Here is a 17,011-nt window from a genome sequence, read left to right as displayed (position 1 = left end):
TTACGACTTGATGTGACTAACAAAACTCGCAGTCTGCAGACTCAAAGGCGGCATCACCGGATTATCCACGTAATATATCTGCCTGATGGTCTCCGCGCATATTCCATTCATTCGACAGGTGCTCCACTGTCGACGCTGTACTTTATTGCACTGACTGTGCGGAGACGCGACCCTTAATTGAGCCTCGTTGCGCAAATTTTCACCAAAGGTTCGTTTGCTCGCGCAAATGGAAACCACGTTTGAGATTTGTAATTATGTAGACTTGTGTGAGTGCAGCTTGTTTGCCCCAGTTCCTGGCTCTTCCAGGCATTCCGAGATGTTGTTAGCGATTAATTTCCACTGCGTAGTTCCAGCATATTAATCAAAGGGAATTCGTTGTCATTCCATTATCCGTTTGTGCTTCAACATGAATTTATTATAATTATATAAAACGGTAAACACGCAGCATGCAGGGCTTAACTCAAATGTTATACAAGAGAAGCATGGCGTTACATGAATTATTGCGACTTCCTTGGGCTGAAAATAAGGGAAGCCTCTCAAGGAGTACCAATATTTAGTCTCAGCATTACTTCAAATCTCAACATTTAGCAAGAACAGCGATACAATGCTTGTGCCAACACAAAACGGCGGCAGGATCGGATTTTCGTACGGCTTTGAGCAACCTGGGAGAAGACGAGGCAAACGTCAATCTAGAAAGATATTCTGCGCGCTCAAACGCACAACATATCCATTTTTCGCCTGGGGACTTTTAAAAAATTGCTCTCTTTCTTCTCATCCAGCAGAATAAATATCAAGGAATAATACACGGCATGAAGAGCGCTCGTCTGTTCAATACTTGGGCGGACAAAAGTGAACCGTTGAAAAGGCGCATGTTTTGCCAGCCAGTCAGCATTCATCGATCCAACTTTCAGCTTGATTAATGCGCTCGTTTGGCCATTTTATTCGCTCTCGTTCAATTATTGTCATCTCATTCATGCAAAAGACTTCCATTTTGGCCAACTCATATATTGAAAACGAGACAGCTTTGAACTGCTCTCAATTATCTCCCAGAATTTTTTTTCAATATCACAAAGTGCTAAAGGCTCCCAAAAGCAAGTAAGAAAAACTATTTTGAGTAAACACTTCTGGTAAACATGCTGTAATCTAATTGTTCCCAAAAGCAAAATATATAATTTAAATGGTTTTGTACGTGCCTAAAAAAATTATATTTACTAAATTTAATCCGATCGATTAAACTGTAAAAATGTTCCATGCTTTGACATTTTCAGCTTTAGCCCTCGCTCTGAGAAATTCAAATTCATGTCGATCATGAGTTCCACTTTTTTTTCCCTAACCAGAATCGGAGTTTTCCTTCAGCACTTAATTAAACATTCGCAAAAGTACTACCATTTGAATTCCCTGCTCTCACCCTGCGTAGAATGTCAACCGAGAGCGTGTGCATATTTTCCTTGTGACCAGCGATAGTAATCGCATGCAACGAGTGCATTAGCGCTTGTAAAACACCAGCCCGGCAGCACGAATATATGATTAAATTCATTTTTAATGACCGCCGTAGGCTCTATAATCGCCTATGACTAATGAAATTATAAAAGCACGATTCGTAGAGTCTCTTTGTTCGGCTGAACAAACACACACTCACAGGTGCGCGGAGCAGCCTTTGAAGCTCCGCCGCGACGTGTGTTGAGTTTTTATTATTGTTTTTTTTGCTGTTGCCGGACGGACGCTGTGGGTTGTGCAATAAAAATGCTTGCTCTATGGATCGAAGAGGCGGTTGATCGCATCCACTCGACATGCGAAAACACGAGCACGGAATTTCGAGAATTTTAATTACCAACTGTAAAATAAAACAAAAGAAAAATATTACATTTTTACTCGATGGAGTCTGGCTTTTATTACATTGAATGAATTCCGGTAACGCGGCAAACGTCCACGCTTCAACCTGATCAACTTGCATTGTTGTTTTATTCAATGGAGGCAGCTTTTTAATCGGATTGCAAATAAAAGTCAAAAAAGGCAGTTTTTACTCGTTAGAGTATAAAGTGGTATACATTGAACGTTATAAGTCCAATATAGCATCAATCGATCTCTACAATGTGCAATAATGTGCAATAGTCAATTGTTCAAGATCAAGTATGTAACAGTTGAATTTCAGCATTTTTCCAAATTTATACATATATATGTACTGTATGTATATAAAAAAATAAACGGCTTGTTAATGATTTTTACTTTTGATTTTGATTCCTCTTGTTGTGATTAATCCATATATAGGCATGAGAGTTAAGATTAAAATTTCTCTTCTGGCGAAATAAATCATAACTTTTAGAAGGGCGACAGGGTGAGCCACTTGATTAGCATTAAATTTACCCTATTTGTATGGAATATTTTAGTTAATGAAAGGAAACTTTTTCACATTTTTTCAGTTCAGATCCAATTTGTACTGTACATGAGCCACATTCCGTCAAAGCAACAAATTTCTGTCCGGGGGTCGATGGATTTGGATGAATTTTTTTTGCGGTAATTTGGCCCTAATTGTACTACAATACAATTGAGAAAACTCCGACTTTCCAATTTTTGCGGGTTTTGCGGGCGTTAAAGGGTCAAAATCTGGGAATTTTGAGTACTTCATAACTTTGCTCAGGGTGGTCCTAGAACAAAAATTAAAAAACCCGCAAACTCGTCTTAACAAGACAAACAACTTTTAGATTGACCTCAAAGTGGTAGGTCAAAGGTCAAGGTCATAAAAATTGATTTTTTTATTTTGAACTCAAATTTGAAAAAGAATATATCGAAATTTTTTATTTTTTTCATGACCATTTTGTAGAGCATAAAAAATTGAGTTAAAAACGTTAAAATTTAGAATGGCGTTTTGCCTCATTTTTTTAATAAAAAATGAAAACTTCTAAAACCCTTGTTTTTCGAGGTTGGTAAAAAACGATGATTGACCAAATCTCGACTTCTAGTCATCCGAATTTAAAAAACCGCATACCGTTAGACTCCTCTCGACGTCCCTAAGTGCATTAAAGGGGTATGAGACCCACCAACCCCCAACCCCCTTTTAACCCCCTAAATAACGTGAAATTTAGAATTTTTCGTCCGTTTCAACACCTTAACACGACGTTGACGAGTTATTGTCTTCTCCAAACCAATTCATTAACTTAGTTCACTCAAAGACGAGTCAAATGGAACTTATTTTTTGTAAATAGGACCACCACAACCTGAGATTCGGGTGCACAAAGATTTTTTTCCAAACGCGATGCAATAAAATTCTGGATGATCGACCAAATCTCGACTTCTAATCATCTGATTTTGAAAAACCGCATACCGTTAGACTCGTCTTGACATCCCCAAGTGTACTAAAGGGGTATGAGACCCACCAACCCCCAACCCCCATTTCGCCCCCTTAATAATGTGAAATTTAGCATTTTTTCGGTCGTTTCAACACCTTATCATGACGTTGACGAGTAATTATCTTTTTCAAACCAATTCATTTACTTAGTTCACTTCAAAACGATTCAAACTATACTTAATTTTTGAAAATAGGACCACTACAACCTGATATTTGTGTGGCACAAAGTTTTTTATTAAGACGCGGATGCATTAAAATGCTCGGTGAGCACCAAATCTCGAACAAAACACAAAAAGGTGGTCCTATTTACAAAAATTAAGTACCGTTTGACTCGTATTAAAGTGAACTAAGTAACTAAATTGGTTTAAAGAAGACAATTACTCGTCAACGTCGTGCTAAGGTGTTGAAACGGACGAAAAATTCTAAATTTCACGTTATTTAGGGGGTTAAAAGGGGGTTGGGGGTTGGTGGGTCTCATACCCCTTTAATGCACTTAGGGACGTCGAGAGGAGTCTAACGGTATGCGGTTTTTTAAATTCGGATGACTAGAAGTCGAGATTTGGTCGATCATCCAGATATTTATTGCTTTGCGTTTGGAAAAAAATCTTTGTGCACCCGAATCTCAGGTTGTGGTGGTCCTATTTACAAAAAATAAGTTCCATTTGACTCATCTTTGAGTGAACTAAGTAGCTGAATTGGTTTGAAGAAGACAATTACTCGTCAACGTCAAGATAAAGGTGTTGAAACGACCGAATAAATGCTAATTTTCACATTATTAAGGGGGCGAAATGGGGGTTGGGGGTTGGTGGGTCTCATACCCCTTTAGTACACTTGGGGATGTCAAGACGAGTCTAACGGTATGCGGTTTTTCAAAATCAAATGATTAGAAGTCGAGATTTGGTCGATCATCCAGATATTTATTGCATCGCGTTTGGAAAAAAATCTTTGTGCACCCGAATCTCAGGTTGTGGTGGTCCTATTTACAAAAAATAAGTTCCATTTGACTCGTCTTTGAGTGAACTAAGTTAATGAATTGGTTTGGAGAAGACAATTACTCGTCAACGTCGTGTTAAGGTGTTGAAACGACCGAATAAATGCTAATTTTCACATTATTAAGGGGGCGAAATGGGGGTTGGGGGTTGGTGGGTCTCATACCCCTTTAGTACACTTGGGGATGTCAAGACGAGTCTAACGGTATGCGGTTTTTCAAAATCAAATGATTAGAAGTCGAGATTTGGTCGATCATCCAGAATTTTATTGCATCGCGTTTGGAAAAAAATCTTTGTGCACCCGAATCTCAGGTTGTGGTGGTCCTATTTACAAAAAATAAGTTCCATTTGACTCGTCTTTGAGTGAACTAAGTTAATGAATTGGTTTGGAGAAGACAATTACTCGTCAACGTCGTGTTAAGGTGTTGAAACGGACGAAAAATTCTAAATTTCACGTTATTTAGGGGGTTAAAAGGGGGTTGGGGGTTGGTGGGTCTCATACCCCTTTAATGCACTTAGGGACGTCGAGAGGAGTCTAACGGTATGCGGTTTTTTAAATTCGGATGACTAGAAGTCGAGATTTGGTCGATCATCCAGATATTTATTGCTTTGCGTTTGGAAAAAAATCTTTGTGCACCCGAATCTCAGGTTGTGGTGGTCCTATTTACAAAAAATAAGTTCCATTTGACTCATCTTTGAGTGAACTAAGTAGCTGAATTGGTTTGAAGAAGACAATTACTCGTCAACGTCAAGATAAAGGTGTTGAAACGACCGAATAAATGCTAATTTTCACATTATTAAGGGGGCGAAATGGGGGTTGGGGGTTGGTGGGTCTCATACCCCTTTAGTACACTTGGGGATGTCAAGACGAGTCTAACGGTATGCGGTTTTTCAAAATCAAATGATTAGAAGTCGAGATTTGGTCGATCATCCAGATATTTATTGCATCGCGTTTGGAAAAAAATCTTTGTGCACCCGAATCTCAGGTTGTGGTGGTCCTATTTACAAAAAATAAGTTCCATTTGACTCGTCTTTGAGTGAACTAAGTTAATGAATTGGTTTGGAGAAGACAATTACTCGTCAACGTCGTGTTAAGGTGTTGAAACGGACGAAAAATTCTAAATTTCACGTTATTTAGGGGGTTAAAAGGGGGTTGGGGGTTGGTGGGTCTCATACCCCTTTAATGCACTTAGGGACGTCGAGAGGAGTCTAACGGTATGCGGTTTTTTAAATTCGGATGACTAGAAGTCGAGATTTGGTCAATCATCGTTTTTTACCAACCTCGAAAAACAAGGGTTTTAGAAGTTTTCATTTTTTATTAAAAAAATGAGGCAAAACGCCATTCTAAATTTTAACGTTTTTAACTCAATTTTTTATGCTCTACAAAATGGTCATGAAAAAAATAAAAAATTTCGATATATTCTTTTTCAAATTTGAGTTCAAAATAAAAAAATCAATTTTTATGACCTTGACCTTTGACCTACCACTTTGAGGTCAATCTAAAAGTTGTTTGTCTTGTTAAGACGAGTTTGCGGGTTTTTTAATTTTTGTTCTAGGACCACCCTGAGCAAAGTTATGAAGTACTCAAAATTCCCAGATTTTGACCCTTTAACGCCCGCAAAACCCGCAAAAATTGGAAAGTCGGAGTTTTCTCAATTGTATTGTAGTACAATTAGGGCCAAATTACCGCAAAAAAAATTCATCCAAATCCATCGACCCCCGGACAGAAATTTGTTGCTTTGACGGAATGTGGCTCACGTACACAATAAAAGCCTTTATTGGATTAATACTAGTTGCACTCATTGAAATCGAATTCTGAAATAGCACAAGTTCATCAGAAACGATCAAAATGCATTGGTGATTTCAAATGCCTGTCGTTTTCAGAATCAGAGACACAAAAATTCCCTGGCGGTCAAACAAAAGCACTCGAGGCAGAGGGGATTTCCGTCAAAATGCGTCGCATTTTACGAATGGCCATTACCTCTATAAATCGGCTGCTCGCCTCCCTGTTTATTTTAGCTTAAACTCTGACCCTCGAACAAAAACTCGTTCGGCACTCAATTACACGGCCAGCGTGCTCCTAAATTTTAATTGCGGCGCGCGATTTTGTTCTATTCCTCCACGGTAGGGAGCTTAAAATTCCTTCGTCGACACATTCCGATAAAACCGCATGAACGGAATTTGTTTAAAACGAGCCGAATTCCATTATATTATTTTCTTCTTTCAAATGGCTGGCAAGCGAGGCCGCTTTTGGGACTGACAAAAACTGACGAGAGAACAGGTTGTGTTTGTGTCACACGATAGCTCGTTTGTAAACGAGATGCCGCGTCGCGTTTCATACAGACCCACGCCGGTAATTTGTCCGCGCCTTTTTTGCAGCCATTTTTATGCTTTGTATTCTCCAAATTCATTTTTGTAATGAGGCAGGCGCGCGCTTGGGCGTCTCAATTGCGCATACACAAACGTACACTTACAGACGCTCTTGGATATTTAATATTTTTCCAAGTTGAAACTCACGTCACAGACAGTCTGCAATTTCCAGACTCTTTACTAAAAGATACAGGCTTTGTTGTTTTGTCTGTTGTTATTCCCATGGGAGCGAATTTTGGAAAAGCAAGACAGTTTATGTTTTATTACAAACCAAAACAATTTTCTTAAATTTCCTCTATTTTTTTATTTTTCCAAAGCCAGATTGAAATTATGGTTGACTATTCCCAGCTCAAGTTAACTTTGATCTAAAGTTCCATCCCTAAAGAAACCGCCCACTCTTGAGAGGCAAAGGGCAAAGTCAAAATTCGCTCCCGGAAACTTAGTCGGCGTCGCGTTAATTATTCAGAATCAATTAGAGTCCACTTTGGAAAATAATCACGCCGGCGAAAGCAATGCTCAGTCGGCAAGTGCGCTGATTCGGCGGGCAAGCGCGCTCGCCGCTGAATAATTGATGCTAATAGGTCGGCCTCCCTGAGGACTCGGCCGGCAGTCGAAATTCGTTCGCCGACGAAAAAAGCTTTTAAGGCTGCCGGAAAAACGAACAAAATGATTCCGAAATGTCCCAGGGATTTGAAAGGGTAAACAAAAAACGGCAGACTAAAAGGTGCATCGCATCGGCCGGCGGCTAATTACTCCGGGGAGTGAGCCACACTCGAAATACACACAAACACCGGACTAATCTCTTTATAATTAAAGGTCGGCAACAATTTGCTCCGTCGTTTCTCGCGCTGGGTGGCCAGACGGTGCATTCCCAGATTGGACGCTCGTTAAGCGTATTTCTTGTGTTTCACCTCCTCACAACCAAATTTATAGAGGAGGGAGGTCGCAAAGCGGATTGTCCTCCGGAATAATGAGCTTCCTGTCATTCTATGGAAAATTAATCGTCCGTCAGCGGGCTTTGTTGTGTCAAGTATTCAGTACAATTCATTCAGGCCCATACAAATTTTAAAAATGGATCATAAATTGGATGTTGATTTTCAGAGTGTCTGTCCGGACACTCCCGCTTTCAAAGGCAAAGAGATTTATCACAACAGGATATATATTTGACCTGTTTTTTATTGAACATTTTCAGAAATTCTGTTAAACGTTAGAAGTCCAGCCAATTTACATGATTTATCGGCTATGGTGCTCCCTCAGTCACTTGCATTATTTGTTTCTAAAAAAAATCAAAGGAAGAAGCCATTATTAAAAACTTGTTCTTTACTTTTGGCTATAAGTTTTTTTAAATCACGAAGAAGCTTCTTCAACAGTCTTTGGTAAATACAAGTTGGAGCAAATATTTGCTCATCAATAGGATGTCAAAAACGATTTTCGATTATAATTCTGAATTCTAACTTTTCTGCATTTGGAAAATCTGATTGTTTTTTTTATTATTGATGCAAAACCAGTAAATCAATAACCATTGGCTCGCATTGTTGAGCGCATTATTTTTGTGCACTTGCAATATGAGAATCCAAGTGATGTATTGGGGGTCAAGTGTGGGCTTATTTGTGCCTAACTTTTGACTCTCTTGCATTGCAATGAGGTGTTCATTCCGCGATTTTGGAGAGGTCTGAAACTTTCCGACTTGCTACTATTCCTAGTTTGCACCTTTCCAGAATGCGTGGATTAATTTCAAGGGAAGAATGACTAGCGATTCAGTAAAAGATCCCAGTAGGGGGCAGCAGCATGGGCGCTCATCGTCTTTTTCTGGACTGAGCATCCTCCAATGAGGCCCGTGCGCCCATTTTATTCGTTCACAATGTTATTGGGACATGGAATTTTCGCGAGTTGTTGACCATCAGAGGGTCGCCCATCTCAAACGAGATAAACCCATATAAAATCTATAATTTCGCCGTTTGCGACACCCATCTTTTTTTATTTTCCTAGAACCAGGTCATAAATTTAATTTTAAAATTCCTGCGTTCGTCCAGTATTCAAATTACCTCAGCACTGATTAAAAATTAATTTCAGATTCTGAACCAGAAACCTGTGTTCGATTTTCTGGCCAAACTATGCCAAATTTTAGTCAAACTTAAAGGAAAAATTGGGTCTTTTGGCCTCCACCCCTGTTGCAAAGGGTCGCATTAATCGATCGAAGAGAACTTTTGATCAGAGCAGAGCTGTGTGCATTAGCGAATCCCCAAAGGCTGCGTTTTTGTCCCGTCGGCGGCCATTCTAGTTTGTTCGCTCGCTCTGCTCGTTCGCTGGCTGGCTGGCGCGGAGACAAAAACTGGAAGCGCTCCAGGCAGCAACAATTGGCCCGCTAAGGCACACTGTTGGTCTCTTCCGCCTCTTCTTTATTTTCTGATTTTCTTTCTTTTCGCACGCTAGAGCGGCGGCTGTCAATGCGCCCGCGAGAGGAACAAACGTCAAACGCGCGCGCGGCAGAGACGCAGAATAAAAATGACATACAACCCGTCTGCCTGTCCGTCACAGACGCCTCGAAAAGCATGCCAAATGTTAGAAAATTTTCGTCTGGCCGCGAAAGAAGGAGCTGGTATTTATGGTGAAAAGTGTCGTCACCAGGCTTGCGTCACGAGGACTATTTATTTTTTGGGCTGCACTATTTAGTCAACGAAACGGCTCATTTGGGTGTGATTCAAGCGTTATATTTAATTATTCGACATAATATGCAAAAATGGCTTGAAATTAAGTTTATATATAACCTTAACAGTCTACACAAAAAAACCAAAGTAATTTAGACTAACCTGCAAAGAGAAGCAAGAGGAAGATATTTTTATATATTAATATTTCATCTGATCATTTTATTAACTTAGGCAGGTTTTAAATGATATTTTTTATGAAATAACCGAAAGTTATACATTTATACAAATAAATTCAATAATTTACAGCAACATAATTAACAAATATAAAAAATAAATTAAAGTATCTGCTTGAAAATAATTTGAAATTGGAAAATGCTTATCAAAAATATTATTTTAAGTATTTCCAAAAATAGTTCAAGTTTTTAAGACTATTTAAATTTGCATAAAAACCTTATCAACATAAAAATTATACGAAAGGTTACTAGCTTATTATCAGTTTTTGCTCCACAACAGTCACAACTTATGTAATTACTTTTTATTTAAACGTTTATGTTTGCATTCGTAATGGCCTCGCTGATAAAAAGTATTCAGCTGAAACAGGGCATTATAACTCATCTGAACTTTCAAAGTGGAAATTTGGATAACGCCCCCAACTTGCATGCACTTTTAGAAGTTGTTTGATCAAAAGGCGCTTTAAAGAATCCAATTTCTGCAGCCAAAGTTGCTCTCTGGTGCGGGAAGCCGCGGTTCCGCCGCCGAAAGATGGGAACAAAGTGGCAACTCTCTAGCCCCTTGCATATAACACGCACAGATGGATGTTTGTGTTGTTGCCGCTCCCGAAAATCGATCAAATTAGTTGCGCCAAAAGTTGGAAAAGTGCGTCCGCTGGAAAACTTTTTCCGCCTCTCGTATTCTGCCGGCAAATGAGATTTTTGTCTCTGTGGTTCCCGCGTCAACTGCAGTCAATTTCCTCGACACATGAATAGAGTTTATTTGCTTTGAAGAAACTGCATGCAGAACGATTAATAAGATGCTGGAATGGCTAGAAAAAAGTGAGCAGGGTTCGAAAATCAGCTGGAATGGAAAAATGACAATGTTTTGTCCGCTAATAAACTTTTTTCTTCTGCAAAAATTTCAACGGAAAAGCAACCTTTCCGATTTAAATTTAGCAGAATCCCGAAAATTTAAAATGTAGCAAAATAAAAAAGAATGGCTCAGAATAATATTGAACTGATGCTTATTTTTTATTTGCATTTGCACTGAGTTTTAATTTTTGAATTTAGTTCAAGAAAAAGATAATTAAATTTATCGTCTGAAAAGACCGAAAGAAGTAAATTTCTAGCTCTTTTACCTTCTTAAACCTTGCTAGCAAGGAAATTGACCATGAAAAGGAGTAAGGATTTCGCCATTTTGATTTCCGCCCACAGCCGGAACTAAATAATCTCAAAATTTACACAGAAATCTGAACCCAAATAATCAGCTAGGTGTCATCGCTAGGCACAAAAAGCGAAGTTCATATCGGGTGGTCTGAATCTGTTTGAATGAGTGGCGGCTCATTCAGCCAACACACTTTGAAGAGTGAAATTCTAATTGTGGAAGGGAGAGGAAGTGCACATGCATATCTTTCTGCGCGAGTCGGCCTTTGCATGCGGGCCAAACATCTCTTTGTCTTTGAAAGTTGCTTGCTGCCAAACTCGGGAGGAAGAGTTTGCAGTTGAACGAGCTAAACGAGGACTGAAAGTGCCGAAGACAAGAGTGGCAGTCAGTATAGTCGAGTGAAACAGCAGCCGCCGTTTCCTGTCACTCATGCAGCCCTGCAGCCGCGCGGGTAAGTCGATTTGCACAAGCACCGCGCCGGGTCGGGTCGCGCCGTGCGTAATTTCCAGCACTATATTTCGTCTTGAGATGAAACTGATACACGAGTACCCGCACAGAGCATGCCGAGGCCAGTGGCCCACACTAATGGGGATTATTTAAAGAAGTCAGCCAGCTAAATCAGACTGATGATTCAAATTATTGTTTATGAATAGGAAAAACATTAAATTAACAAATCATTCAAGATTTTCAGACAGACTTAAGAGACAATAATTTGTCAAAGGAATAGATGCCGATATTTATGGTTCCCTTGATCCAAGCCTTCGTAATTTATGAGTCAAATGTTTAAGGAATTTCAAACTGCCATGAAAACGTGCCGAATTTCAATCAACTTTGGAATCAGCTCGGCCGGACAGCTCCTGCACCAAAAATATAACGCAAAACAATCATTCCTTCCTCTGCAAGCTTTTAGTTGGAGCTTGCAGGAAGGACATAATTTCTAAAGTCACATTTGGACGTTCGCGTGCGAAAAGAACGGCGCTGACAAATTCGGCCGGCAACTCGGCAGCAGCTGAATATTAATAAAAAAAAGAGAGAGACGGCAATAAAAAGCCGCACAACGTGCTCGCCGTAAATCAAGTCGGCGAAATCTTCGCCAAGAACAGCGAATCTATAATTTAGGCGAAAGAGGTGCTTCTGTTGTTATTTACCAAGGCGAGAGGCAGGCAGGCGAGCTGGCATGAGAAAATCGAGCAATGCACAATGGCTCAGGTGCGCTCAGGTAGGCAGACAGGTTTTAATAAAGGCTCAAGGCCAACCGCGCGCGCCTCTTATTCTTTCTTTTTAGTTGCCTGCGACTTTTTCGCTCTGCGCGTTCACCTGTGCTGTGTAGCATCAGCTCGCCGCCGGCCACTTGTCCGAGTAGAACCAGTGCAAATCGCCTGTTAATTAGACTACCGACTACCACTCTTGCTTGTATCGCGCAATGAAAGCGACTTATCCGGATAAGCCGTGTGCCAAAATCGCCGCTAAAGAGGCTCATTCGGGCCCGCAATGCGTGTCAGCCAACTTGGCAAACATCGTTACATCCTTTTCGGCCCAATTCCGACGGATTCTAATTACCATGAATTATAGGGCTGTGAATTTTAGACGGTTGAGCATATTTTTCTGATTGAAAGTTTAGAAGAAGAATAAAAATGATTAGCTTTCAATTCATTTTTATTCAAATCCTATTTTATTTCGTGCATTCGGTGCAATACTTTCTGATAGAATTAAATTTTCATCGAAATTTCGACAAAATAGTAAGATTATTCGGGAGTGCCATTCTTATATAAAAACTGTAAATTTGGCTAAAATTATGTATTGACATCGGCTCAAAATCCGTCTATGAACCAGTTACAATCAATTTTAGTTGAAGCAATGGCAAAATTGGCTAACACGTAATAGTAAAACAATTAATTTATTACACGCGTTTGAATGTTGAGAGGTTTTATTCAAAAATAAAAATAAATTAAATATTTTCCATAATTACGAGTTAGCTAATTTTGTCATTGCTCAACTTACAATTGATCGTAACCCCATCTATTATGCACCAAAAACAGTCTATAAATATTCGCCATTTTGCAAAAATACCTGTCATAAAATTCTGGATTGTGTTAAAAATATTATTTAATCATTTATTTTCTTTCTACGTTGACTAAATCCTCAAAAAAGAAGAGATGCAAAGCGCTGTCTTTTATTTATTTTTCATCTTTGAATTCTCCGACAGAAAACGTTTCTATTTATACAAAAAGTTCTCAGAATCAATGCTAAAACCAATTTTCTCCCAATTACCGCCACAAAATATTAGCCTGGTACAGTGGGTAATGCTTTTATTTTTTAACTCCAAACACATTTCACATTTTCGTGCGCAAAGGCTGTTTTTTAATGCAATTTTCACGCACCAACACACAAATGGCCAGCGGCAGCATCAGCGGCTATAGCAGTTAGCAGTCCAAAATAAAGAGATAAGCTCTGGAAAAACTCCATTATCTGTGCGGAAAGAGAAAAATTGTTGCGCGTTAGTCACCGAACAGATTCCTTATCTTTTAACGAGAAATCGTCTGCCGTAAAAAAGCTAGAGAATTACCTTGAGAAAACTACCCCACGCCCCACGGATGAAAATAAAAATTAAATGACCCACAAACCTGCCCCTCACATGAATGAAAACAGACTTGGCAACCTCTGCCGCAGGTGGCTGGCGTCGTGGAAACTCGACAAAAGGATAGAAAAGCTCCCCAGAACCCAGAACCGGGAGGGAGAGCAAGAGGGGTGCTTCAAAACATTTCTCGATTGACTCACTTGGGTTTGACAATCGAAGATCGGCGCGGTGGGCACCTGAAGAGCAGGACTCCTAGCGAAGGAATGAGGATCAGCTGTTCGGACACTTGCGGTCGGACCGGACAGAGCAGGCAGGTTGCAGCAGCAGCAGCGAACGCGAGAGCACTCGTGTGTGCTTGCGGGAAAACCGGCTCAGCCACTGACAGTGGCGCGCGACGACGGGCGGGGAGGCCGCGCCGAGTGGCTGCCACTCGGCCCCCTCCGCCGCCGCTCGGCACTCGCTCGGCCAGCGCGCCAACGCAAGCGCGCGCCCACCCTACTTTTTTCTCGGCCTCTGTTGCATCGCCCTCTTAAGTTGTGCGCATCTTCGCAGAATTAATTAATTATAAAAAAACGTGTTTAATAATTCTGAATATATTTATTTAACAATTTATTTCAATTTGATATAGTAAATCAATTTATTTACCCTACTTTGTTTTTATGATGTTTATTACCTGCTTTACATATATATGCTAAAAAAGATAAAAACAGTGTCATCCATCAGAATAAATGCGGCAATTAATAATGGCTAATTAACTAACATTTTTTACTGAAAGAAAATGAAATTATAAAAGAGCCTGCGAAGTACTCTTAATAGAAATCATTATTTGCTGCGGAAAATGATTTAAATGATTAATGAGATTTCCTAATAAAATTGTGATGTAGAATTTTTGTCGATTCGATTATAATCAAAATTTGGCAGTGAAACCAAATTAATTTTACCTGAAAGTTCTGTCAGCAAGATGAAATTGTTCAAAATCATTGCAACATTTATCAACAATAATATTTTACATAATTTATTCTTGCAAAATCAATCAATATAAAATTCAGAAGGAAAATATTGAAAGAAATGGCCAAAAAATATTACAAAAAAAAAACAAAAAAAAATTAATAATCCCTCGTACCATTGAACCGGGGAAAATATTTTATTGAAATTTATATTTGAGTTGTTAAAGAGTCAAAAATTGAACAGCAGGGCCGGAAATGAATATTCTTATCGCATGAGGCAGACCGGGTGACCTTAAAAACGCAAGGAGTGACGTGCAAGGGACACGCATTAAATACCTGCAGCTGGGAAGGCCTAGTTGGCATGGCAGTAGCCACGATGGTGCGGATACGGAACATTCGGTGGAACAAGATCGCCTACATTGTGGGCTCACTGCTTGCGGGCTTGCTGTTTGCCAAATTTTTGCGCATGGGCCGCACCCCGCCGGACCCCTACGCCATCGACTACACGCGGCTGAACCTGTCGGTGGTGGTGCCCCTGAGGGATCTGACCCCCTACTTCAAAACGGACAACACGGCCAGCCCGTTCGAGGACACGTCCAACACGGTCTTCTTCATCGAGTCCGTCGGCGATGCTAACCTCAGCTCTCGCCAATTGTGTGCGGTCGAGTCTCTCAGCAGGAGCAACCCCGAGGTGAACGCGGTCATTGTCTATCTGCAGCCGGTGCGAGAAATCGAAATGCGCAGAAACGCTGCCCTCATGAAAGTGCTCAAAGCGGCCAAGAATAAAATCACGTTGGCTACAATTGACGCCTCACTTGTGAGTAATATATTCAATTTTACTCTCGTAGTCTGCTACTTGATTGTGTGAAAAATATTAACACTGACTGGTTTGCTAGACGTTAGGCTTTTATTTTATTTTTAATATGTTTTTATTTTGAGGGGCTAGATTGACTTAAAGACATTAAATGAGCACGATTTATGCTATTTTTAGACTATAACACATGTAGTACATTTAAAATCGCCAATAGCGGTACAAATTGCCCTTGAACTCTCCTGAAAACATAAAATTTGGTCAAAATCGTTCACTTTTCTCATGTTGAATAATTTTTTCTTTGAATTGTGAATTCTGAACATGAGAATGGTCAGTTAGATACTGTTATAACTCACTTAGTCCTTCTAGAATTCATTGCAAAATTAACTAACTTTAGCAAATTTACCACCTCCTTTAATATATTTTTTATCCCGCATTTCATAAACCACGTCGGTCATTCCATCGGAAAATGGTGATTTATTGTACCAAAAATTTCATACTTATATTTTAAAATTGTATTTCAGGTTCTCTCATCCTCTCCAGTGTTCCACTCTGTGGCAAGTAAAATTTTAAAAGACACTCCTTTCCGTGTAAACCACCTGAGCGATTTCTTGAGAATGCTACTGCTGTGGCGTTTTGGTGGTTTTTACATGGATATGGACACGATCATTTACCACAGTTTGGATGATCTTTTCAACGCCAAAAATTTCCTGGTCACCGGCGCCGATGATTCGGTATCTCCGTTCTTCTTTGGTTTCCGGAAGAACCACCCAATGCTTGGCAAAATCATGGATGCGGCTCGGGACGACTACATCCCTAATTACTACGCTTCTGTGCCAGCGTCTATGGGTTCGGTTTTATCCAAACACTATGGCATGAGCGTTAGGAAGGCTATTGAAGCTCGACAGGTTTAATTAAAAATTATTTCAAAAATTCAAAGTTTAATCAAAAGTTTTTCTTAATTTTAGGTGGACGATGTGAAAATAGTAAACTCGACAGTCTTTACTCCTATTGTCTGGGACCAGTTTGTAGAGTTTTTTAAAGATAGTAATGAGGACATGGTGAGAAAATTCTTGGAGAACGGCCTCGGCATCCATGTTTGGAATTACAAGAGCTATGGTGCCAAAGTCTTGGTTAATTCGACCTCACCGTACACCACTTTGGCCAGACTTTACTGTCCCAGGTCATTTTATTATAACGAAGAAAACCATTTTTGAGAGATACGGCAGATAATAATTTCTTCTGGCTGTTTGTACGTTTTTTTCAACTTTTACATGCAATGATTTTGTTTTAAAAATAACTCAAATTTAATGGGTTCCTTTATTTAAGTTTCTATCCACAATAAATCATTTTATATTTTAGGTCCTCTTCTAAATGTCATATTTAATTTTTTCTTTAATTTCCGAGTTTTTCATGATGAAATAAATATTTGAAAAATTACCTCATAATGGCTATAATGATGTGCAAATCCGGCCATGAATTTTCAAAAAAAGGCCGTGAAAAGTGACCTGACCTTCAACCTGCGAATTTTTTATAGACTTAAAAGTTGTTCGGGATCAAGAACTAGGTTGGGTCGTGATAATTTCAAGGTGATACCTTTTAGCGCAGTCATGAGTTATAGTCCACCTTTCATTAACAGAATTCCTTTTTCGAGGATTTCGAGATTCCGAGAAAATATGGAACGCCCCCAATCCCAATCCCGAGCTTCAAACTTGGAATTTCACCATCTATTTCTATTAAGAAGTCGTATTTTAAGCAAATATAATAATTATAATTATGTCACATAAAAGTTTTCAATGCCAAAAAATCGACCCCCAAATTCACGGATTACATATTTTATTTGCTAATAAAAGACACTGATAAAAATAACCAAACAGTTTAAGCCAAAATCAGTTATCCTCTCACTTACCTAATCATGTTATAATAGAGCTTGAACCGAATATCT

General features: G+C 39.5%; 2 protein-coding genes across 2 annotated transcripts in view; one reads left to right on the top strand and one right to left on the bottom strand.

Moving 5' to 3' along the window:
• Positions 1–13,703, bottom strand: part of LOC135934027 (uncharacterized) — a 170,762-nt gene extending 157,059 nt beyond the window's left edge. Inside the window, exon 1 of the mRNA XM_065475535.1 lies at positions 13,509–13,703. The gene's annotated coding sequence lies outside the window, so the exon portion shown is untranslated. The remainder of the gene's footprint in view (positions 1–13,508) is intronic.
• Positions 13,704–14,588: 885 nt separating this feature from the next.
• Positions 14,589–16,453, top strand: LOC135947462 (lactosylceramide 4-alpha-galactosyltransferase-like). Its single transcript, XM_065496352.1, has 3 exons — positions 14,589–15,072; positions 15,591–15,974; positions 16,035–16,453. Exons 1-3 carry the CDS (start codon positions 14,617–14,619, stop codon positions 16,281–16,283), a joined length of 1,089 nt encoding a protein of 362 aa, XP_065352424.1. The 5' UTR covers positions 14,589–14,616; the 3' UTR covers positions 16,284–16,453.
• The last annotated feature ends 558 nt before the right edge of the window (positions 16,454–17,011 follow it).

Source organism: Cloeon dipterum, chromosome 1, assembly GCF_949628265.1.
Source record: "Cloeon dipterum chromosome 1, ieCloDipt1.1, whole genome shotgun sequence".
Taxonomy (NCBI): Eukaryota; Metazoa; Arthropoda; class Insecta; order Ephemeroptera; family Baetidae; genus Cloeon; species Cloeon dipterum.
The sequence above is the reverse complement of the archived record's forward strand: the minus strand, read 5'-3'. Positions and strand labels throughout refer to the sequence as shown.

Excerpts from the sequence above, each read along its gene's own strand:
- LOC135947462 (XM_065496352.1), top strand. The coding sequence starts at position 14,617 with ATGGCAGTAGCCACGATGGTGCGGATACGGAACATTCGGTGGAACAAG. Across the intron at positions 15,073-15,590 it reads CTACAATTGACGCCTCACTT|GTTCTCTCATCCTCTCCAGT; the intron begins GTGAGTAATATA and ends ATTGTATTTCAG. Across the intron at positions 15,975-16,034 it reads AGGCTATTGAAGCTCGACAG|GTGGACGATGTGAAAATAGT; the intron begins GTTTAATTAAAA and ends TCTTAATTTTAG.